Source organism: Podarcis raffonei, chromosome 2, assembly GCF_027172205.1.
Source record: "Podarcis raffonei isolate rPodRaf1 chromosome 2, rPodRaf1.pri, whole genome shotgun sequence".
NCBI lineage: Eukaryota > Metazoa > Chordata > Lepidosauria > Squamata > Lacertidae > Podarcis > Podarcis raffonei.
The window spans coordinates 87,536,425-87,561,021 of NC_070603.1; the positions used below are offsets into that span (position 1 = coordinate 87,536,425).

At 44.8% G+C, this 24,597-nt stretch overlaps 1 protein-coding gene across 1 annotated transcript in view; it reads left to right on the plus strand.

The window, feature by feature from the left end:
* The first annotated feature begins 13,401 nt into the window (after nucleotides 1-13,401).
* The window catches only part of CHST13 (carbohydrate sulfotransferase 13), a 58,576-nt gene continuing 47,380 nt past the window's right edge, over nucleotides 13,402-24,597 (plus strand). The window contains exon 1 of the mRNA XM_053378021.1: nucleotides 13,402-13,987. Within this exon, the coding sequence (XP_053233996.1) occupies nucleotides 13,894-13,987 (94 nt within the window). The 5' untranslated portion in view covers nucleotides 13,402-13,893. The remainder of the gene's footprint in view (nucleotides 13,988-24,597) is intronic.

Here is a 24,597-nt window from a genome sequence, read left to right on the forward strand (position 1 = left end):
GGTCCAGAAGGGGCACCACTTTTCTGCCGCTATGTATCCTCAATAAAATGAACTTTGTGTTGTTTTTATATCTCACTTCAAGTGTGCACTGAAAAGCATTTTCCTTGGCTTCTCTTCAGCAACAAACTTATTTCTTCCTAAGCTGGAACATCTTCCAGAAGCCTGGAATCTCTAAGCAGGATTCAGCAGTATGTTTTCAATTATTCTGTGCATATATATATATAGTTTTAATATATTTTCCCCTCCTAACATTTAGTTTTTATGGGATCATCACTTACTCTAAAGGCCAAACTAGACATGGCTGAAAATGTATCATTGTACTTAACATGTGGCAACATAAGATGCCCTCCCACTGCAAAAAGTAACCTCAAATGAGCACTTTTCATGAGGTCCATTGCAGTCCCTCCCTATCTGATGTGATCCCCTCCCATCTGCTGTTTGCATTTTTTGAAAGTGAATGTTAAGCGCAACTTCCCAGCTGGCCTTAGGTTTAGGGGAGCTGCATATCTTAAATTTAAATAACTTTTAAAAATTGCTACCAATTTATATTTATTGTGAATTTCCCTATCCGCTTGAACGTAATAACTTGGTTAAGGGGCTAATCTTTTCCCCAGCTGCTGAACCCTATTCTCCCTTTACTATTGCCATTCTCCCTATGTGCTGAGAGCTCTCCATGATCTATGGGGCACATGAAGGAGGTGCTGGATTCAGGGCCGGATTTAGGTTTGATGAGGCCCTAAGCTACTGAAGGTAACAGGGCCCTTTATATGTCCAGCTGTCCTTTGTCAACAACAAAGTGTTGATGTTTTTTGTGTTGAATATATGCTATATGGTAATTTATGGACCTAATAGGTATCTAAATCCATTTGCACATAACAAAATATGTATTTTATCAAAGTAATTGTTGAACTGAAATACAATTAAGAAGAAGTATATTAATAGTGAAATACTTTTAAACTTTTTTGGGGGGGCCCAAGAGAGTGGGGCCCTAAACTATAGTTTGTTTAGCTTATACGTAAATCCAGCACTGGCTGAATTAGACCTAACTTTATATTCCCCTATTTTGCAGAGCTGCATTTTCTTCTCGGGTCATTTTTCAAAACCTTGCATCAGTTCTCAAAACAGCAGCACATTCAGACTTTAAATGCTGTGCTATTTCAAGCACAACTTGAGGCACAGAGGTTATAATTTGCTTTACACACACACACAACCCTCTACACTATCATGACACTGGTTGCATTTAGTTAAAGCTCTGAAGAAAGCACATATGCATTCCTTGTTTTTTAAAAAGCAGCTGGGCAGTGTCCAATATTGCTAGGGAGAACTTTGGCAGTGCTGAATCTGCCTGGACAGTATTGAATCCTCTTTTTTATTTCACTCTAAATGGCAAGACCTTTGCACAGCCAAAATGTCTTCATAGGTGAAGGCAAGTGCAAAGCAACCTGAGGCAAGAGACTGTGACAGCCATCCCCAGCCTGGTACCCACTAGATGTTCCTGAACTACAACTCCCATCATTTCTGACCATTGGCTGTGCTGGCTTTGGCTGGTGGGAGTTGTAAGGCATTCCAGGCAGGGGCATATTTGCAGAAGAGATGCTAGAAGGAAGCAGAGTGGTTCCTCAAGTCATGTGCTGAGCCATTCCTTGCCTTAAAGCGGGGACGGGGAACCTGGGGCCTGCCAGCTGTTTGACTACAACTTCCACCATCCCTGACCATTGGCCCAGCTGACTGGGGCTGATGGAAACTGGAGTCCAACAAGATCTGGAGGGCTGGAAGTTCCCCCTCCCCGCATTAAAGGAAATGGGAAAACAAGATGCAGAGGGCAGGTTTACATCATGGAAAGCCTTGATTATTTGGGACAGAAAGTTATGCAGATGGTGTTGGAAATGAGCAATAAAAAGCCTCGCCTCCCCCTTTAAATGTTCTTAAATGTCTACATGCTGGGCGCTTTCCCTGCGTGACTAAAGCAAGAGAATGATATACCACTCCCAAAGCATGGAATACCAGCAAGATTATTCTCTCTACTTACCTCCAGTTTTGGAAGCCCTCCTAGGGGTTCTTTTCTTCCATCTATAACCTATTTACTTTTCTTCTCCAGCCTGCGAGTGTTCTTAGAAATATTGGTGAACATGATTTCCTTGCCTTCTCAGCAGGTCTCTCCCTCTCACTGCCGCCACACACATGCACTCGGTAGCAGCACTTGTGGTGGAGCTGAGCTCCGCCCTTAAAAAACTGCCATCCTTTGCTGCATCCCTAGATGGGCCAGACTGCAACTTGGTCAATTTCACTGGTGTAGCTGTGGGCCCTGGCCTTGCAGCAGCAGCTCCATCATCCCATCCAGGAAAACAGCAGTAAAGTTGGTAACGGGGAAGATGGCTCTGCCCCATGACACAGGCCTCTACTGCACGCACTTCTGCTGCATCGCTGTCACATGCTACTGTCCAACAAAGCCTAACATACATTTGGCATGCTGGTCTTGTCAGTAAGTGCCGAAGTCATTGCTACAGATTTTTTCCCTTTGTTTGCATGCTTGGTCAGTAGTTTAGGAGACAGAAATAGAGAAAAGGGCACTTGGAATTGCTATGTCTGCTCATATCACTAATTCTGTGTGCCCCAAGTTACGTTGACCTAGCCTTGAAACTGCTGGTAATCACAGAGGACTGGGATGTAGTAGTTATGAATAAGAAGACTACTCTTCTGTGGGTTGGTGTCTCGTTTTGAGTCAAAACAGAAGTCATTTAAAACATTTTTAAAGAGCTACAGTTGGGCAGATTTCCCACAGAGGTTTATTTTTCTTCTTCTGTTAACCGTCTCCTAATCAAAACCACTGGCTGGAGCCTAAAGGGGAGTGTTATTTGATCTAATACACTAACCTTCCAAAAATTATGCTACCTGTATCAAGTCTGGCAAAGCACCTGGATGGATGGGTGGGGATGAAATGGTCAGATATATTGAAAGAGAGTACCATTTCATTTTTCTGATATATACCGTATATATCACTCCTATCATCAGTAAAGTTCTTTTATTTATGAGATTTCTCTCCTACCCTTCATCACAAAAGTTTGAAGGGCTAGTCACAACAATGTAACATGCAGCCTAACCATAACTTACAATTAAAGACATCACTGTACACCTATCAGCTATATACCCTCAATACATTCTAAAGGAAGGCCTATGTAAAGGAGTGTGAGTCTGACACACTCTGTCCCAAGAGCCAGCTGGGCCAAAGAGCTGCATATTGATATTTATGCTGCTCTTGGTCATTGCCAAGAACAGCACACAGATGCTGATCGGGTTGAAAGTTGAAGAAAAGGGATGCAGGAAGAGTCTGGAGTCTAAAGGGGAGGGACGAATTGGGAAATGTGCCTCTTCAAATGCATGTCCTCCAAATGGTTTCTAAGTAAAGTGTGTGTGAGGCTCCCTTCAGCAGATAAAGGTTCTAGCATGGGCACTCTCAGATCGACATTCTCAAAGCAGTGTTAGAAACAGAGATATGAAAGCTAGGAGCTAAATGTCACCTTAAACTTAGGTTACTGGTGCAACAATGGAACGTCTAGGAGTGCTTTTTTAATAGCAAGAATACAAAGCTGAAAAAGAATGAACTGCAGCTAAAATATTATGTTCAGTTTTCACATGGTCTAGTCCTTCCCCTGCCCACCCCTCTAATATTCTTAAGAGGGTCTCTTCTCCAGTCTTCAGAGAGTAGCTGGAAGTAAGGTAAAGGTAAAGGGACCTCTGACCGTTAGGTCCAGTCATGGCCAACTTCGGGGTTGCGGCGCTCATCTCGCTTTATTGGCCGAGGGAGCCGGTGTACAGCTTTCGGGTCATTTGGCCAGCATGTCTAAGCCACTTCTGGCGAACCAGAGTAGCACACGGAAACACCGTTTACCTTCCCGCCAGAGCAGTGCCTATTTATCTACTTGTACTTTGACGTGCTTTCAAACTGCCAGGTGGGCACCCTGTCACGGGGATTTGAACCACCGACCTTCTGATTGGCAAGTCCTAGGCTCTGTGGTTTAACCCACAGCGCCACCTGCGTCTCTATAGCTGGAAGTAGGGAGGCAGAAAAAGGTCCTCCTCTCCTTCCACTCTGCAGTTTTAATCTGAAATCTTAGGTGCAGTACTGCGCCCGGAGCTCAGAAACTGCTCACGCTAATGAAATTCCCTTTCACAAAATGCAGCTAAAACAATGGGAATTTCGAACACTGTCTCAAAGGACAGCACTGCTCTTGCCCCTTGTCCACTGGATTATGAGCAGATAGCTTCATTATAAACCAAACTTCTCCTATGTATTATAAACTAAACTATCTCATGTATATATTTTTCCCTAAGAATGATGCACACTCACACACTGAGTCCTTCGAATTGTGATGGGGCCTGTCCCTTCTCTATTCAAAGAGCTGAGAAGACAGAATTTTGCATTGGAGGGAACTTCTTCTGAGATGATTCCTATCTCTCACACAATATAAACACCAATGATTCCCCCCCCCTCGGGCCCGGTTTCACTTGCTAAATCTAGAATCCAAGGACTGATTTTTACCTCCCATGGACTGCAACTTCCTGGTGGCAGGGCAGTATTGCAATTTGATTATTTGATCCCTCCAGAAAGTTGCTGAGTACATATTGCCGCAAACTCAAACAGATGTGCAACTTCCAATACAAGTCACTGGTTTTCTTGTTCAAAGACAGCTTAAAGTTGGGGGGTTTCAGCAAAACTGGCAGTGTTTGAATTGGAAGAAAGTACATCTGTTTTACTCAGTTGCAGATCTGGGGAAAGCACAGCCAGCACTCATACCCTAACACTATTTATTGGTATAATAAAAGACAGCTCGGTCTCAATTTCCATTACTCTAAAAACATATTCTTGCTATTAAGTCAAGATACTAATAAGTTATAAGCACCATTGTAGAAATTTAAACATTTTGTCATGCTTTCATTTAATTTAGCTGAAGTTTGGGGTGATTTCCTACAAACTTTGAACTCTCTCAGGCTTCATAGAAATCATAGGCATTTTTATATTGCTGTGAGGTTTTCTGTGGGGGTCGGGCAGCCTGTATGCTGCTTGCCTGTGTTCCACGTAATTCCTGGCTCCAACAAGGATTCAATTGCTGGAATAGCCAGGCCATTTCCTGGTGAGGTAATGGCTGAAGTATGGGTCATTAAGGTAACAAAGGAAGTGGCTCTGTGCCAGAAGTAAAAGGGATGGGGGCGGGGCTTCCCTCAACTGTCCGTTAATGAGAAAGACAAAGACCAGAGGTGTGTGAGCTAGCAGCTAGAAGCATGCTGGGCAGCTAAGAGACAGAGCCATTGTTAATTTCTGCTGGGATCCAAGGCTATGGGAGAAGCAAGACCTTCTTGGGGTGTTAATGCTGTGAGCCCCTTTATTGCTGTGAGCACCACCTTCTCTGCTGACCCTAATTCTGATGAAGCCGAACCCTGAATAAGCGCCTGGAAGCCCGGTAATCTCACACCGCTCAGAGAATTGGGATGGCATGCAACAATATAATTGTCTGATGCTATCCAGAAACTAATAAAAAATTCTTGAGCAGGAATGGCTTTTTAACATGATTAAATTCTCCATGATGTGGACATCTTGATTTTTAAAATCTGCAGTGTTACATTTTAAAATGTAAATGGCACTTGCCAGCAGCTCTATTAAGATAGTTTCTGTGCTATAAAATAGAATATGTTTCAAGCAGATGTGAGCACCTCATGCAGGGAGGAATTCAACAGCCTGTAATTTGGCTTCATCCCACCCTAGCTTTGCTTTGAAAAATAAAGCATCTGGTTTTTATTTTTAATTGCACTACCAAAAAAGCTAAAAGAGGTAGAAATGATTGATTTCCCAAAATCTATTTTGGAAATGACCAACCTGTCATTGAATAACCCTAAGCATCCTGCCTGTGTCAAACACTTTCCAGGGATATTTTCCAAAGCATGATTCAGAAGGCTTTTTGCTAAACAGCGTGTAGCTTTAAATTTCTATTCCTAAACAGATGTGTCAGCAGTTCTACAATATCGCTGGCCTTGAATCAGCATGCTGAATCTAAACTTACTGTTCCTTCCCCCTTCAAAAGAAAAAAAAAAGTTTAAAGTTGGCAAGTGGTTGCCAGTTTCATCCTCCTCCTGGTCATTTACCAAAAGAGAAACATATACAACCAAAACAACTTTATAGGTATACGTTATTTCTGTTATACCCCTAGAATAAGGTATGTTTTGTTAAGATAGTTTCTTGACCATTCACAGGGCTTATCCACATTTACCTTTTGCCCAGATCTTTCCCAGCAGAGGTCTGTGCTTTAACACTCTGTGTCCAAGTGGTGGTTTGTGTGTGGGGTTTTTTGCCCTGAGATTTCCTCATAAAAACCTGCTCTTTACAGCTGAATCAGAGCAAATGTCAATTCAGGTTTTTTGCAGATTGCCATTTGCTTCGACTGAGCTTTAAAGAACGGGTTTTCGGAGGAAGGGGGGGAAACCACTCATGGACATGGAGCTTTCAAGCGTTGATTGTGCCTGGAAAGTGCAGAGGAAAGCTATGTGTAGATAAGCCCTCAGTGGCAATCTTTGCTTACATTACAGATATCAACTGCACCATATATGTACTCAGAAGCATTGTGACCTCAGACTCTTTTCACACAGAACAGAACGTGCTTCATCTTGCAAGTGAAAGGCATTCTTGCTTGCCTTTAGGTTTCTCCCCTCCCTGCCCACTTTTAAAAATGTACAATCTCCATTATCCAAGCAGGAAAGGATACTTAAAAGGCACTAACATTGCCTCAAAAAAGTCATTCAGCCAAGAGCAATGATTTCAGTAGGTCTAACTTGAATGTGCTTAGGATCTTTTTCTTAAAAAAGAAAATCCATAACAGCAAATAGAACTATTTCTCTGTATGAAACAAATCATATAGTTCTGTAAAGATCTGAAACTGGCAGAACAAGAGGAAAGTTGGCAACACTGAACATACTGCAGAAACCAATATTGCTTGCATTTATGGCAAATCCCACTGTATTCCTAAAGCTGCTGAGATTTATGCTCATGGCTACCTGGGATTGTTTGGATTCTGAATCTTTTTATGGTAGATACTGTTGTCTCCATCTCATGACCCTTTATGGACTCAATAATGCACATGTGGAGTCCTGTTTTATAGGTTTCTAAGCTTTGAACACCCAAGAGGATTGTAAGGTGATGCTCCTGTAAACACAAGACACATAGACTTGCTCTCCCCATTGAACTGGATGTGAAAGCACATGTATTTTCCACTTGAAAGTACTGCATAACAGACCCCTTCAAATGGGCAGGGGGGGAATTATGCCCAGGCCTATTGTGATAGGGCTCAATCAATCCAGTTCAAATTACTGATTGAAATGCCAAGCATTGCTTTGAAAGATGAAGTGTCATTCCTTCATTCCCATAAGCACTTACCGGGCATTGCACAGATAATAAAACTTTTAACTGTATCAATACGATTCTCCCGGGGGTAACCACAGACAACATTCCTGTAAACTGCATTGTTGCTTGGATTTCAGCAGATGGCACTCTTATAAAAATGCAAATTTTTTGAAAGGCAATTTGTTTAGTCAGGCGAAAAGGTCTGACATCTAGGTGTGAAATCAAAATACTGTCAGAAAAAAAGTTCTTTCTGGCAGCACTAAAAGGGGGGGAAATAAATGCATGCAGCCTGCTCACCTCTGAAACAGCTCTGGTATTCTACTGCATTCACACATCGCTAAGCCAGCCTCTGGGTTGCTAAGACATGAATGTGTGGGCTCTAAGAGAGGAGCTTACTGCTCACTCTCTCTCTCCCCCCCCCCCCAATGCTAAGCTAAGCTAGGGAGAAACAAAGTAGCTTCAAGGTCCTCAGAGCAGTCCACACATTCATGTGGTCTGCATAAGCCATAGTTTGGCTGACTGTGATGTGTGAACCAGGCCACTGTGATCATGAGCAGGAAAAGCAAAATATTTTGTTAGAATGAGTACTAGAGTACTAGAATGAGCGCCACGGGTGGCGCTGTGGTCTAAACCACTGAGCCTCTTGGGCTTGCCGATCAGAAGGTCGGTGGTTCGAATCCCGTGACACGGTGAGCTCCCGTTGCTTGGTCCCAGCTCCTGCCAACCTAGCAGTTCGAAAGTACGTCCAAAAGTGCAAGTAGATAAATAGGTACCGCTGTGGCGGGAAGGTAAACAGTGTTTCCATGCACTGCTCTGGTTTTGGTGCTCCGTTGCGCCAGAAGTGGCTCAGTCATGCTGACCACATGACCCGGAAATACTGTCTGTGGACAAACGTCGGCTCCCTTGGCCTGTAAAGTGAGATGAGCGCTGCAACCCCAGAGTCGTCTCTGACTGGACTTAACTGTCAGGAATCCTTTACCTTTACCATTTTAGAGGAGGCTACTGATGGACCTTCTTAATTAGCAGTGTGCCAGATGTCATGTAAGAACATGTTGAATTTCAAGCAAGTGCTGTCGCTGCTGTTGGGGTACAGCATAGCACAGAATGGCAGCGGGGGGGGGGGCACAACATGGTCTGGGCATGCCCTCCCTCCTCCATGCAAATAAAGCACGTAAATTAGCCATGGCCACATCTGATCACAGATAGAAGCTCTTTCCAGCTCTCTGTTCACAGTGGATGGAATGATGGGATCCGTCCCCGGCATCTAAGGAAGTGCGGTTATGTTTAAGAAGTGTGTGTTCAGTGTTGGAGAGGCTCAGCCACAGTAAACAGGATCTGAGCAGGGAGAGCAATCAGTCTCATATGCAATGTGGATTTTTAAGGAATGCTTACAGCACTTACACCTGCTCTTGATGGACTGAAAAGAGCTAGCTTCAGTTTCTAATACAGATATCAGGCTCATTTGAGAGTCTTCAGAAGTCATCATTTAGCCTACTTCACTGGATGGCAATGAGGATGAAAGGAAATTATATACTGGACAAATATATAACATTATGCTTTCTGTGACAGGAGTACTCCATGCTTTAAGATCTTCAGAAAAGCAGCTCTGGGGAGTGAGGCAGTAGTGCTACGCAGGGCCTTTTTAACAGTGGGCACAAAACTTTGGAACTTCCTCCTGAGGAAAATGCAATTCTACCCACTCTGCTCATTTTTTAATGCTACAGGAAGGAATGAGGTTCTTTGAATAAGAAGGTAGCACCTTCCCTGTCTGTTGTACTGGTTTCTGTCTTTCTGCTGTTTTGTTGTCATGGGCGTAGCCCCCCTAAATCAAGTAAATCAATAAAAATACTTAACTGAGGTTCTGCCTCCCCATCCCCCACCATAAATCCTGGCTACGCTCATATTTGTTGGTTGTTCTTTTTACTGCAATTAAAAAAAGTTTTTATCATCTGCTTGTTTGTTTTGATAGGTTGCTTTTTAAAAATTTATCCATTTTTTTTTTTAAAGTGAATTTGATTTTAATGACATCAGGCCATGTGTACATCCTTTTGGCTGGGAAAGGTGGGGAATCAGGGTATGAATATTCAAATCCACAAATGAACACAAGTGATTAAACAACTACTATACAATCTACTGAGGTCACTGAAAGAAAAGTGGGGTGTAAATATAATATATACAAAACCAATGAAGCCCTTACACACAGACCCCACGAAAGCCACCTTTACCCAAAAATAGAGAGATCTGTGTTTGCAGCATTATGGAGAGGGCATTTCATGGCTTTCACATTCATTTCTTTTAGAAATGTTTGGGGGGGGGACTTTCCTGAGGCTACCAAGGTCATAGTACAAAGACTGAAGGCAAACAGTCTGGTTCTTCTGTCAGGTTTACATAACCTGCTTTGATTTTTCTCATCACAAACAGCCAGCTGAATCATTGTTTTTGCTCTTGCAGAATTCCTCTGTCCCCATACAATGCCACAGATGCTTTAGACCTGGCCAAGGATATCAGAAAGGATATTGCTTCACCCACTCTCTTCCACAAGCGGTGGAAAAATTGGGGCAGACTTTATTTCAGAGGAGAAAACACACTGGAGGCTTATGGCTCTGTTGAAATCTCTTTTCTCACTGTTATAAAGATACTGTGAGTTGAACACAGAAGCGAGAGCACATAGGCAGGCAGTGCCAGATTCACAGTAATGAAGTCATAATCAAACAAGCACTTTGAAATCAGTGGGTTTAAGTTTGTCGTCATGATGAACAAGCCCATTCTTTCAGTGAGTCTGCTTGGGAGTATGACTTAGATAGAGCCACAAAGGAAGAGCAGCAACTCTAAGGCTTCAGTGCACATTGAAAGTCCCATTAGACTCAGTGGGAGTTACATCTGGGTAAACAGCAAAGGATTGGAAAGCGCAAAGCAAAACATTTTCCTCCCAAAAACTCTTAAGCTCTTCGTGCACCTAAGCAGCATGGATTTCCCCTTCTACCCTACAGGTGGAGGTAAGTTGGTTACCATGGTGATCTGTCTGCCAATAAATAGCGTGGTGAAAAGTGGGATAGATGAATGATCAATGTGTAAACACCACACAAGCAAAACAGGATGAGACCAGGATGAATTTAATTGTCATATAACAAGCAAATCAGAGAAAATGCTCAGTAACAAAGTTATTCTTCTTATTTATTAAATTTCTATACTGCCCTTCATCTGAAGATCACAGGGTGGTTTACAATATAAAAACACAAAATTACACACCATACCCTCATAGTTTAAAATGCCATAGATCAGTGTTTCCCAAACTTAGATATCCAGCTGTTTGGGAAGATCCCCATCATCCCTGACCACTGGTCCTGCTAGCTAGGGATGGTGGGAGCTGTAGTCCAAAAAAGTTTGGGAAACCCTGCATAGATGGTTTAGTCAAAGGCCTGCCATATTGTCTGGAGGAGCTGCAATGCCAAGTCTGAAAATAGGCCTATAGAATTAAGCAGGAATCACCTCTCAGATGAAGCAACGGCAAAGGTTTAAGAGACTAAGGGACAAAAGGTTTGACCAAGTATTTGACTAAGGGACAAAGGGTTTAAGGGCAAAGGCTTTGAGACTAGTCGGATTCCACTTCCCAGCAAGTTGTTGCTCTGCAGACCATGTGTGGGAAACCTGTGGCCCTCCAAGGGCTCTTGAACTCCAACTCCCATCAGCCCCAGGCAACACAGACCAGGGTCATGGAGGGTGGGAGCTGTAGTCCAGCAATGTCTGGAGGGTCACAGGTTCCCCATCTCACTGAATAGGAGTACAGTGGAGCCTCAGTTTTTTACTTCCAAGGTGTGCTTGAAAATGGAAGCGTTCCCAGTCAAGCTTGCAAAAATTTACCATCTGCCCGATAATAAATGTTGGAAATATAATGAGACTGAAGGTACATTCTTTCACCTTTGGTGGACGTGCCCAAGGATTAAGTCATTCTGGGAGATGATCTATAATGAAATGAAAAAGGTATTTAAATATACCTTCCTGAAGAAACCAGAGGCCTTTCTCCTGGGCATGGTCGGCCAATTGGTGCCAAAGAAGGATAGAACTTTCTTTATGTACGCCACAACAGCAGCAAGAATACTTATCGCAAAGTATTGGAAGACACAAGATTTACCCACCCTGGAAGAATGGCAGATGAAGTTGATGGACTACATGGAACTGGCGGAAATGACAGGCAGAATCCGAGACCAGGGAGAAGAGTCGGTGGAAGAAGATTGGAAAAAATTCAAAGACTATTTACAGAAACACTGTAAAATTAATGAATGTTAGAAGGATGCTGGAATGAAGTTATATGGCTTTAGCAGAAATGTTATAAAGAATTAAGTAAAAATAGACTGTTAATGGGCCAAAGGGGAAAAAATAAGGTTAGATTGTGTTAAGATAAATTATAGGACAAAAACTGAGAAAGATGGAAAGGATTTGCTGAAATAGCTAACTGAACTAGAATACAAAGAAGGGAGGTGTGAAGAGGTCGTCGAAACAAGTAAATGAAAGATAAGATATGGAAATACTGGATGTGTTGTTAATTGTTTCTGTTTTTGCTTTTGTTTTTGTTTTGTAAAGATAAGCAGTGTTTTGTTTTTTTGTTTTTCATGTATTGTTTTGCTTTGTTTAACTTTTTCCCCCTTCTCTTTGTAATCTTTAAACTCTTAATAAATATTACTTAAAAAAAGAAAAGTAAATGGAAGCACAGTGGTGCCTCGCAAGACGAAAAGCATCCGTTCTGCGAGTCTCTTCGTCTAGCGGTTTTTTTGTCTTCCGAAGCAAGCCCATTGATGGATTAGCGGATTAGCGCTATTAGCGGCTTATCGGATAAGCGGATAAGCGGCTTAGAAAAAGGAGGGGGGAAGGGAAAAAAACCCGAAGGAACTCGGAAGACATTTTCGTCTTGCGAAGCAAGCCCATAGGAAATTCGTTTTGCGAAGCACCTCCAAAACGGAAAACTTTCGTCTAGCGAGTTTTCCGTCTTGCGAGGCATTCGTCTTGCGGGGCACCACTGCATTCACTTCCGGGTTTTCGGTGTTCGGCTTCCAAAACATTTGGCAGCCAAGACATTCGAAAACCAAGGTTTGACTGCACAATCAAAAGCCATAGATTTGGAGGTAGAATTGTAGAGTTGGAGGGGAGCCTGAGGTTCATCTAGTCCAGTGGTGTCCAAACTTTTTTTCAAAGAGGGCCAGATTTGATGAAGTGAAGGGCCATGAGGGATGACCAAAGGGCCGACCAAAGTTGTTCAAGTTATTGAGTTTTTTTAGGGTTCAAATTGTTGAGGGTTTTTTTTTTTTTAGGATTTTACCCCAGGAAATAAACTGCCACAGGGGCCTGATTAAACTGACCGGTAGGTCAGATTAGGCCCCCGAAACAGACTTTGGACATGCCTGATTTAGTCCAACTCACTGCAATGCAGGAATCTCAGCTAAAGCATCCATGACAGGTGGCCATCCAAGCTCTGCTTAAAACCTCCAAGAAAGTCCACCACCTCCTGAGGAACTGTTCTAGATCAATTCCCTGTGGGAAGTCCAAATAGAGCATCTTCACCAGACGTCCTCAAGCAGAATCTGAAGAGCCATCCACCAAGAAGCTACTTTATACTATGCTGGACCAAAGACCCATCTACCTCATCATTGTCTGTGGGTCTCCAGGGTTCCAGCCACGAATGCAGGTGCTGTTTAACTAAAAACTCCCATCCTCCACGGCCACGGTCTGCGCTGCCTGGGGCTGATGGGAGTCGTAGTTCAGCAACATCCGGAGGGCCGCAAGTTCCCCACACCCGCCCCTAATCCACCCCCACGTCCTACTCTTCTGACCCTTGCCCTGAAGGCTAAACCTCGACGCGTAGGGACGAACGGCTGTGCCTACTAAATCGCGCCAAGAAGAACTCTTCCCATGCTCAGAGGCGGCCCCGCCTTTCTTGACGAGTATAAAAGAACCGCCCCCAACTCAAGCGGGACCTGACACAGGTACGCGGCTTGGGAAAGGAAAGCCGCAGCTGGGCGCGCGCCTGGTGACTCCCCTTTCAGCCGGACGCATCCACGGGGCAGGAAAGGGGGGGGAGCCGCCTTCCGCACGTCCCGAACGAGCCGCGCAACGAGCTTCCGCTCGCTTTACTCCGCCTGATCCCTTCGGCGAGAAGCGTCAGTAGCCGGGCGGGGAGGGAAAGGAAAGGTGTGGGAGGGCGGCGCGCCTCCCTTCGACGCCCTCTCCCGCTGTCTCGCCCCCCCCCCCCGCGCCACCGCGCCGCCTTAGTCCGGCCCTGCCCCGCGCCGAGGTTTCCCTTTGCCCTGAGGGACTGCGCTGTGCTGCTCTTGCTTCGCGCCGGAGAGGCAGAGCCGGCGGCCGGAGGAGCTGGGCGTCGGGAGGCGCCCGCAGCGACGCCGCCAGCGGCAGCGCGAAGCCCGGGCCATGAGGAGCCGCCGTGACTCTCTGGCGACTCCGCGCGACTCCCTCGCCGCCGCGGCCCCGGGGGATGCCCTCTAGGCGCGAGGATGAGGCAGAGCAGGGGGCAGCGGATGGTCCTGGCCACTTGCCTGGGCTCTCTGCTCCTCGTCGTCTTCTACTTCCAGAGCAGCTCCAACCCAGGTGAGTTAAACATTCACCCCGCAGGCAAAGGTCCTCGACCCGGCCCCGCTCGCTCGCCCGCCCGCCCTCCGCCGACGCGCCTCGTCGCTTCCCTTCTCAAGGCGTCTTTTCTTCTCCTCTCTCTATCAAGTTGGGGCTTTGCTGGGTGTTTGGTCTTCCCAGCAAACTTCGGTAGCTGCTCCTCTTTTAAGGTGACTTTCTAAAAGTCATCTTGGCAGCAGCAAATCCAAGAGTGCAAACCTGGCAGCGCCGCTGTAACGGGGTCTACTCGGAAGTAAGTCTCAGTGAAGGCAATGGGGCTTACTCCCGAGCATATTCAAAACAAAAAATTTTTTTCCTTCCAGTAGCACCTTAAAGACCAACTAAGTTAGTTCTTGGTATGAGCTTTCATGTGCATGCACACTTCTTCAGCTACCTTTCTGTATCCCGAGCATATGTGGAAGTAGGATAGTAGCCATGCTTATTTTGTTTAACTTTTGAGACCACTTTCTCGACCGCTTCTCCAAGCGGTTGACAGAAGGAAACCCAACTCCGGAATGAAATCATTAACATTTAAAATCCATTTCCATCCAAGGTGCTCACACCAGCATGCCATGAAATAAAAGAAAAATAACCCAGCTAGCTTGAAAACAAGATCCAAGTTGTAATTTAATATTAATTGGCTTCCAAAGGCCATGATAATTAACATTTTAAGGGCTTTATTTAGGTTAAATGTGTAGGGTTGTCTCCTAACACAGCTTCCTTTCTGGAAATTGTTGTCCTATAGTTGTCTGAGAGAAGCAAGCTGCCCATTAAAAAGAGAGATGACTGAATGTAATGTCAGGTGTTTTTTTTTATTAATGAGTCTGTCAATCAGCTGCTGGTTTGTTTTTAAAACAATACTCTTAAAGGTAGGTTTAAAACAGCCTCAGGTCAATAAAAAATGGTGCAATTCAGACTTTATTCCTATGCATGCCTAGTTGGGTGTTAAGTCCCATTGAACTCAATGAGAAAACATAGGATTGGCTTTACACAGTAGCTTTGAAAAATAGAGTAGCTGAACAATGCCCCAAACATTTCCAGTAACTTTAGTACATTTAAGCCCATTGATTTTAGTGGAAAATACTTAAGTGTGGGATTCACTTTCATCCTGAGTCAATAGTCAACAGGAAGCAGTGGCGTAGCGTGGGTTGTCAGCACCCGGGGCAAGGCAAGTAATTTGCACCCCCTAACCCCTGGATTTGCGCCCCCTAACCCTAACCCCCAGATGTTGCGCCAGGTGCGGCCGACCCCCCCTGCACCCCCCACGCTATGCCACTGCTCCCATCCTCTCATAGCTGGAGGTGCCGGCGGCTCAACCTGGGGTCCTTTTGCAAGGAAAGCAGCTCTCTCCCATGCAGCCACGAACTGTAGTAGACCGGCTCTTTTGAGAAGCAAGGCGGCCTCAGCTGAGGGACGTGGCTGGTCTCTGCAGAGGAAGGAAAGGAAGAGACCGCGGGGTCTTTTTCTTCCAGGCATCCGTCCAAGAAGGAGCGCCTGCCTCTGGTTTAAACCTCGCTCACCAGAAGAGTTGCAGATCCAGCAGGAAAGCAAATGCGGGAGAAAGTCTCCTGAGAGGCGCCCTCCCTGCTCTCAGAATGGCGGGATGATGAGAGGCGCCCTCTAAGGGACAAGAGACCCGGGAAATCCACCTCCCACTGAACTGAGCTGGGGGGGACTTAATTGGAAAGAGGATCGCAGCTTCCTCGAAGGGAGCCTTTGACCTTGAAGCTTGCTGCTGGCAGGGTGGCTTTTTGCGGTCGCCCCAATTTGGGGCGCAAATACCCGGCGGCTTCGCCCCCAACCCCCGCGAAGATGCGCACGTTTCCACCTGACTCTCTCCCTCGCCCCCTCCCCGGAGCGTTGCAGTGAGAAAGGGAGAGTCTCCCGCTCGGCTGTCGCTGTTTCTCTCCACGTGTCCGCCGCCAGAGGCAGCAGCGGCGGCGGGGGGTGGCCGTGCCTGTGCGAGCAAGTCTGGCGGCGGAATGGTGGTGAGGAGCTGCGGCTGCCGCCAGGCCCTGGCATTGGTGCCTCCCGGCGCGCTCTGCCTGGGCGCGGCGCTCAGCGGGCTCTTCAGCTTCGGCTTCTTGGCCTGGTGCTACAGCCTGCGCCCGAGGCTCTTCGGAGACTCCGGAGGCGGCGAGCGCGCCCCCCCAGATTTTGCGCCCGGTGCGGCCGGCCCCCCCTGCACCCCCCACGCTACGCCACTGACAGGAAGTCAATACCCGGAGAAGGCCTTTTTATGGTGTGAAGATAGAAAAGAAACTTCCTTACACTGAGTCAGTCAATTGGTCTATCTAGTTCAGTATTGTCTACACTGACGGGCAGCAGCTCTCAAGGGTTTCAGACAGGAATTTCTCTGAGCCCTACCTGGAGATGCTGAGGATTGAATCTGTGACCTTCTGCTTACAAGGTAAATGCTCTACCCCTGAGCCACAGCCTTTCCTCAAGTGGTTTCTAGGTAGGCCTTCCTGGGCAGTGAGTTTTAGAGTGTAGAGGTTGCTGTGGGGAAAGTCTTCATTCCAGGTCCTACTTAACTTCCCTGGATAAACAGAGGGTCACAGAGGAATGCAAATGTGCTGACTCCTCTTAATTTAAGTAGGCCTTCAACATATTTCTTTAAGCAAGTCGCAATGTTTTTTGTTGGAACATACTTCCAAGAACAGTGGTACCTCAGGTTACATACGCTTCAGGTTACATACACTTCAGGTTACAGACTCCACTAACCCAGAAATAGTGCTTCAGGTTAAGAACTTTGCTTCAGGATGAGAACAGAAATCGTGCTCCTTCGGCGGCGCAGAAGCAGCAGCAGGCCCCATTACCTAAAGTGGTGCTTCAGGTTAAGAACAGACCTCCGGAACGAATTAAGTACTTAACCCGAGATACCACTGTAAATTTATGAGGATCATAGCCTTGGAGGATCAGAGTCCTAAGTCCAGATTTCACTGAAAAAAGATGAATACGAAGCAACTCTAGATCTGTGAGATTAGCCGTGCCTTCTGTTTGTGGAAACATTCAGTCAGATATGTGCTGAATTTTCTGAACCGCAGAATGGGTGCATCTTAATGCCAGGTACGTAAAAAAACTTTAGTAAGCAAATACCAACTTGCTGGAAAATCCTTCTTAAGTGGAATCAAAGAAACAGCCCACGGCAACTCACTCTGAGATATTACATATTTTCTAGCTAAGATCATGTTCTTCATCAATGCACATTTTTGCAGTGGGTTGTGACACACAAACTATGCTTACTGCAAACAAAACTGTGTTTTGAAGCTGGTCTTGGCATAGGTACCAGTGTGATGCAGTGCATCTGTAACAGTGATGGAACTGACTGTGTGTTTCCTCAGGTATCCCACAGAAGTCAGTGGTGCTTACTCACAGGTAGCAGGTAAAGGATATCAGAGTGGCTTTGTGCCTGCTGCTTTTGAGCTTCTATCCTAGCAGTATGTTGCTCCTCATCACAAAGAGTAGTATGTACTGTATAGCTATTTTAGCCAACTTGCTTCCCTTTATTACTGAACTACTTCTGGTGGTGGGGAGCAGCACACAGTAACAAAATGGTGCAAGTGAGAAAGCACACATATGTATTCAAGTTGAATGGTTCTAAAATAGAGGTAGTTTCTGAACTCTGTGCATATATACATCAGTGGGCTAAAACATGTTTTTATAGAACGGTTACCAGACGTCCCCATTTCCCGGGGACAGTCCCTGGATTTACAAATCAGTCCCCTGACAAAATCCATCCATTTAGTAGGGAGTTGAAAAGTGCCCCTGGATTTGCTGGAAAAAATCTGGTAGCCTTATTTTATAGTGACCTGATAATGCTATATCTAGCAGATTATTAGCCATAGCATCAGCCACCTCTGGGCAGTGTGGATAGATTGAATCCTGAAGCTTCCAGCAGGGCTAAAGGGAGAGAAAATGCATGGGAAGTCCTTTCAATGTGGAGAGCGGTAGCCATTCCTTTCCCCACTGAGAATGAATCTTCTCCATCCCACAACAGCTCATTGGCCATTGACTGCAATCCATCCTATCGGAGGAGGTTTTACCCCTTCAGGAACATGTACACAGCACACTTCTGAAGCTGGGAGTCTGCACACAGAAATGTATTTCACACATGTTTGACCTTAGCTGCATCTGACTTCAGCAGAACAATTTGGAACCAGTGTAAATTCACACCCTGTATTTATGTTTTGAGGCCTGGGACAGAAGTCGTCCTTGAGATGGGTGCAGTCCAGGTAACTTTAAGCACACGTTCAGAAGCACTAACCTACTCTACTCTGTCTGTTACATTGCTTTCAATGAGGCTTAAGCACAAGTGCATCTTCTGTGTGTGCACTCAGGGGTAAGTCCCATTGAGTTCAATGGAGCTTGTACCCAGATAAGCGTGTGTATGATTGCACCCCTATTTTTTTATTTTTTTAAGGAGGGCTAAAGGCTACATGACTAGAAGCAGACGTTTCAGTGAATTAGGGTTTAACTTCTTTGACTCCTGCTATATTTAATGAGCTATTTCAAGATGTTCTCTGGCTGTTTTATGAAGGCAGCAATTTCTCTTGTGTAATGAAAGCATAGATCTTTTCTTTTCTGGAAAGTCATGGCCCAAGAATTCAGATGATGGATGATGAGGCTGTCAGCAGTGAATAAACTCTCACAGAGGGCCCACTTGAATTAAAAACTGAGTCAAATTCTGTAGCCAGTGAATTGATAGATTAATCTCCAAATTAATGTTTTCAGTTGAACAGCCAAACAATGCAAAGCCAAGAAGAGTTATAACTTTCTTGCATGTTTCCTGCACCTTTACTAGAAAGTATGTTGCTTATTATTTTCAGAGAAACATGCGTGCATAATGCTTATGATTCAACAATATGCCAGGGTCCTGCATGGCACTCTCAGCCAACGTTAAGTTGACCTAAATGTTCACAGATTTGTTTTTTACCATGATGGATTGAAAGGTGCCATTTCCATTTTATTGTGTTAGTTGAAAGTATAGAAATTAGCTGGATGAGTATCCTAGAATTTGAATAGGTCACTCTGTGCTTTAAACTTACTATGAAAGCATCATATAAGGCCTACTGGATAAGGGCTACAGTTTTGAGAAAACTGTACTGGGATATCTGTTGAGATAGGACAGCTGCCCGCTCTCTGTACTTTACAAAAACAAAAGTCATGTGTATTTCAACAAACTTCCTCAGCTGGCTGAATGCATGTCAGCCAAGGGCGTAGCTACCTGGTATTGTTTTTTCAATTTATTTGTTTGCATTTATCTTTAACAGTTACTTAAGAAGTTTTTGGAAGGTGATAAATAATGTTGTTGAAGGAAAGCGAGCTCCAATTCATGACATGACTTTGTTTTTTAATGAAAAGAGAAAGAATTCTGCAAGCCACTTCCCAGTAGGTTTAAAAATAAACAGAAGTACCCATTTGAGGGAAGGGAAAGCTACTGCGATGAAATAAAATGGTGCAGTTGATGTGCAGAGTGTGTGGAGGAAGGTGAATGAATGGTAGGGGTGAGCGATATATCAATATATCATCCAAAACTGGTTTGAAGTCCATATTGTGATATCGGTTTTATAATTTTTGACTCAGCAATATATCGTGAATCATTATGTGTGTGCGTGTATGCTATGCAGAAATCGCAATGTGGGGGGAAACTAGAAGCCAGCCAATGCTTCTCTTGTTTGCTGCAGCCTCTATTAACTCTGCCAGCTCAGCTGTCCCCTGTCTCATGCAGAGGGCAGCGAATCGCAAGAGCAGGTGCCGGCAAAATTCACGATGCAGGAAAAACTGTGAAGCCTCTACATAGCTCCATCCTTATCTGAGACATCATGGGATATTGGTATATCACAATGTTGAAAACCAGATATCACCCAGCCGTGGTGAATGGATAGTGGTGAATGACTAAGTTGGTTCATGTTTGCTTCTGAGTCTTTTGGAGGACAGAAGACGTGTCCCGATCCCAGACACAGGTGTAGATCAGCTGTATTATATTAGTGCCATCAAGGCCCTTGCTTGCTCCAAAACCAGGCTGCAGGGATGTGACAACACTGGGAGAACTACACTTTGGATCCTGACAGTCTAGGTGTGGCAGCGTAGGCTAACTGATCTGTATAAGAGCTTTCTGGGAGAGGCATCTTGCCAGCTACGCTAACCTTCACCTGCTCCTGATTTTCGTGTTCATGTCTTGCAGAACTTTCGTGTGCATTTCTAACCTGAAACTGAGCCTTGCAGCATTTCTGGAGAGGCAGACTCTGGAGTCCCTCTAAGTTTTCCTCCTATGTATGTTCTCTTGCCTCTGACCTTGCTTTCTCTGATCCATGCTGTTGTTGTTGTACCTAACTAGTTATCTGAAATGTCCACACATTTTGAAAGTCGGTGGTTTGCCACTTGACACATTTTCAGTTAAAATATCAGGAAGTCTTCACCTGGGGAAAAAAAGTTTGGTGCTTTTATTTCAGCTAGTTTTTAAAACGACACACTCTTTGTCATTTCAGATAGCAGAAGTGGCTTACTTTCGAGCTGAGGAAATTCTTGTCTGCTTTTGTTTTCTTTAATACCACAAAGGGAGGGTGGGAATTAAAGAACAAAGTGAACCTGTCACACATTTCCTGTCAAGATTCTTGCTTTCACTTCCTTTTAAAGTTGTCTCATTTGTTTTAAAAAATATTGTTAAGTTTATTTAGGTAAACCTGATTTGGATAGAAAGGCTGAATGTAGAATTTCCCATTAAGCGTGAACATAATTCATGGGCCATTGCTATTTGGGGGGGGGGCGGCAGGCCAGCAATGTTTTAGTAGGCCAGTAACTATTAAATAAAACTCACTCAGCCGTGTGCAGCAGAGAATTGTCCACTGAGTAAGCCGTGTGTGTGAGTGTGTGTGTGTGTGTCATTTACTATATATTACTGTATATTAAGAACCTAAGAAGACCTTGCAGGATCAGACCAGTAGCCCATCCAGGCCAGCATCCTGTTATTATAGTGGCACACCAGATGCACTCTCCCTTCCTGCTGTTTCTAGCAGCTGATATTCAAAAGCGCAGCTTGTGGCAGTGAAGGTAGAACATAGCCATCATGGCTAGCAGCCATTGGTAGCCTCAACCTTCACGGATTTGTCTAAGCCCCTTTTAAGGCCATGCCATTATCTCCTATGGAAGCAAATTTCATAATTTAACAGTGTGAAGTACTTTATTTTGTCTGTCCTGATTCTACCAATGCTCAGCTTCATTAGATGTCCCCCACCAGTCCTAGTGTCATGAGAGAGCGAGAAAAACTATTCTGTATCCATTTTCCCAACGCCACGCATACACTTTTTGTGCTTCTATCATGTCACATCTTACTCACCTCTCCTCTAAATTAAAATGCCCCAAATGCTGTAACTTTTCCTCATGGGGGAGTTGTCCCATTCCCTTGATCAGTTAATAAAAGGTAAAAAAAGGTAAAGGACCCCTGACAGTTAAGTCCAGTCGCAGACAACTCTGGGATTGTGGCGCTCATCTCGCTTTACAGGCCGAGGGTGTTTGTCCACAGACAGTTTTTCTGGGTTATGTGGCCAGCATGACTAAGCCGCTTCTGGTGCAACGGAACACCGAAACCAGAGCAGTGCACGGAAACACCATTTACCTTCCCGCTGGAGCTGTACCTATTTATCTACTTGTACTTTTTTTGGCGTGCAGGAGCTGGGACCGAGCAGCGGGAGCGCACCCTGTCACGGGGATTTTAACTGCAGACCTTCTGATCGGCAAGACCAAGAGGCTCAGTGGTTTAGACCACAGCGCCACCCACATCCCTTTGATCAGTTAATAAACAATACACCAATTCCAAGTTGTAGACAAACCATTAGCCACCAGCCAGGGCTATTAATGTGTAGAGAAGAAGCTAAGTAGCAATTTCTGTGCATTGGACAGATGCAGCTTTTCTGGGAATGTTGCAGGAAACTGCTCCACCCACTGATCTGTTTAGGGCTCTGCCCTGCCTTGGTGCAGATGGCTTTCAGCCCAGAATCTCCTGACTAGCAACCTGACTCTTTGATCTGAAGAGTGCGCAATCCTATGGAGTGAGTCTGGTAATGAAATTCTGCAGTCCTGGCTTTTGTTATTTTGCAGTGGGGCAACAACTGAGGCATGTGAGGGTCACAACCAAGAGGTAGGGAAGCCCTTCTGGTGTGAGATGCTCTGAGGAAACAGTGCACTTGAGTCTCCTCTCTCTCTGAGCTCAATCCCAGCTGTGCCTGTTTTAAAATGCAAAACATGAAAACTTAACTGAGAGGCAGGGCTCTCTCCCTCTCTTTATCAGTTAATTATGTCTACAGCAGTTTTTCCACACTGTTTACACAGAGTTTCACCCTTCTGATAATTTGTAGGAAGGATGTTGCTGTCTCCTGCGGTATCACTACAGAGGCTGACAGCATCAGTGAGGTGCCATTGAGTGATTGAGGGCAGTTTTGACTGTTGCCTTTCAATTCTGATACAAAACGGATAAGATTAAAAAGTGGTTAAAATGTTTGCAAAGCTAGATAAATTCAATAGGCTGCAGAATGATATCCCACCAGCCCCAGAGGTTGGGCGCCATTTCTAAATGTGCCGTTTGTGCATCTGTTTCATGGTGTGCATGGCTGATAATGCTAGCAGATGTTGAGAGTTCAGATTCCTGTCAGCCGCAGCAAGTGTGACCACAGTAGTCCAGCAACCTCCAGAGGTCAGCCCCTGAACTTCTTCAAAATCAGGATATTTGTATATAGGATTCTGTTGCGCATGGGCTACTTAGGTTGTGAGTGCATGGATTTCAAGCTTGCAAGATCTACTTTGGTTTTTTTTGCTAGTTTTGTTAGAGAGGCATACCTACTGGAGCAGGTTCACAGTGGGAGAATAGTAGTTTGGGAAAGAAACCAGATACAAAATGGTGGCTCATGGGGTGGAGCCAGTTACCTATAACAGCACATGGACCAGACATGGGGATAAACTGAATATAAAATTCTAATCTCACAACTTGAGCCCTTTTTCTGTTGCTGTTCATAAATGATTGGAAGTCAGCAACACTTTCTGATCTACTGCAATTCATCCAGCATTCTGCATGCAGGCGCCAATGTACCTTGTGCCCAAACCTGGCTTAAGGGTTTTGCCAGTCAAACCCATTCACCCTAGTCACTTGCTCTCTGCACCTAGAACAACTGTGTGGAGAAGGAGGGAGCAATACCATGCCACATTGGCTCTGGCCCTGATTCTGCAGGTGTTTCTGTACCTCTGGACAACTGTTTATCTGCTCAGCTAACCTCTGTTTTCCTCAAGAACATGATTGGAAGTACAGCCCCATGGCGAAAGAATGACCTCTGTCTAAATTCATTGTTGTTTGTACTCAGCTGTGTGATTTTATTATCATGCCCATCTTTTAAATATGTAATTTCCTATTAAGATAAGGAGTAAGAGGCTAAACAAAGAGAGGTTATTGTGGGATAATTACTTATCCACCAGTAGCAACTAACCCTTTGTTATAGTGTGAGGTTTTTTATACACACACACACACACACACACACACATGTTAAAGTTTTCATTGATCAAGGCCATTGCAAGAATGTAGAAAATATTCTATGTAAATTAGCCATATTAGTTCTCTGCTTATGATATCCTCAACTTCTGATTGTTGAGAGTCAAATGAGCAGCCTAACTTCTTATGACATGTGCAAACATGCTCACGTGCATGCGCACGCGCACACACACAGATATGAGAGAGAGAGGGAGCTTCCCAGGAAGCCATTGCACTGACTGCCGCATACCTGATTCTGAGATGCAATGGTGGGCAAAGGATTTCTTAACCCTTCTCCAGCGGCTGCACACATTCCAGTGCTTCTTACTGGAAGGTAAGCCCACCACTAACCTTTCCTCCTGCAGATGTTCTATACAAATACTCAAACTAACAAGATCTCCTTGCAGAAATGCAGCCCACATATTAATTTTGGTTATTATTCTGATCTTAGTTTCCACACAGCAGGGAATTCTCAGTGGGTCGTTCCCCACAAGTTATAAAACTGCCTCCCATATGAGTTTTGGTTGTTCTCATTTAGGTACCAGGTAAAGTTTTTTCCTGTTTACTTAGGTCTTTGGAATGTAACCCACCTTTTTGCCAATGCTGCTGTTTTGTATACGGGCACTTCTGGATTACCGGTTTGTTGAGCATTTATCCTGACTCGTTTGCAGGGAGATTAGATGAAGTTGACTGTTTAATGAGCGTTAATTGCTATTTGCTTTGCATGGAGGTTAGATGACGGTGAGTCAAAGCAAGTGTCATCCCACATGTTCCTCTGTCTTTTCCTTTCACTTCCCCTATTGCAAGAAGTCTGATCTTTGGGGGAAGTGGGTTTCTTGGGCAAGATCTCTTAATCAACTAGAATTGGGCGAGCCAAGTTTGCCATTAAGAGATTAAAGATTGTGATAGTCTTTAATGTTGTTGTCAATGCTTTGTTTTTAAAAAATATTGCTGTGTTATATATAGTGGCAAAGCTGCATGCTCCGGCACCGGGGGTGGAGAGCAGGTGGGTGTGTGGCTGGCGTGCATCCTGGGGGTGTGGCACGTCACCCACAGGGGCAGGGTGTGCATC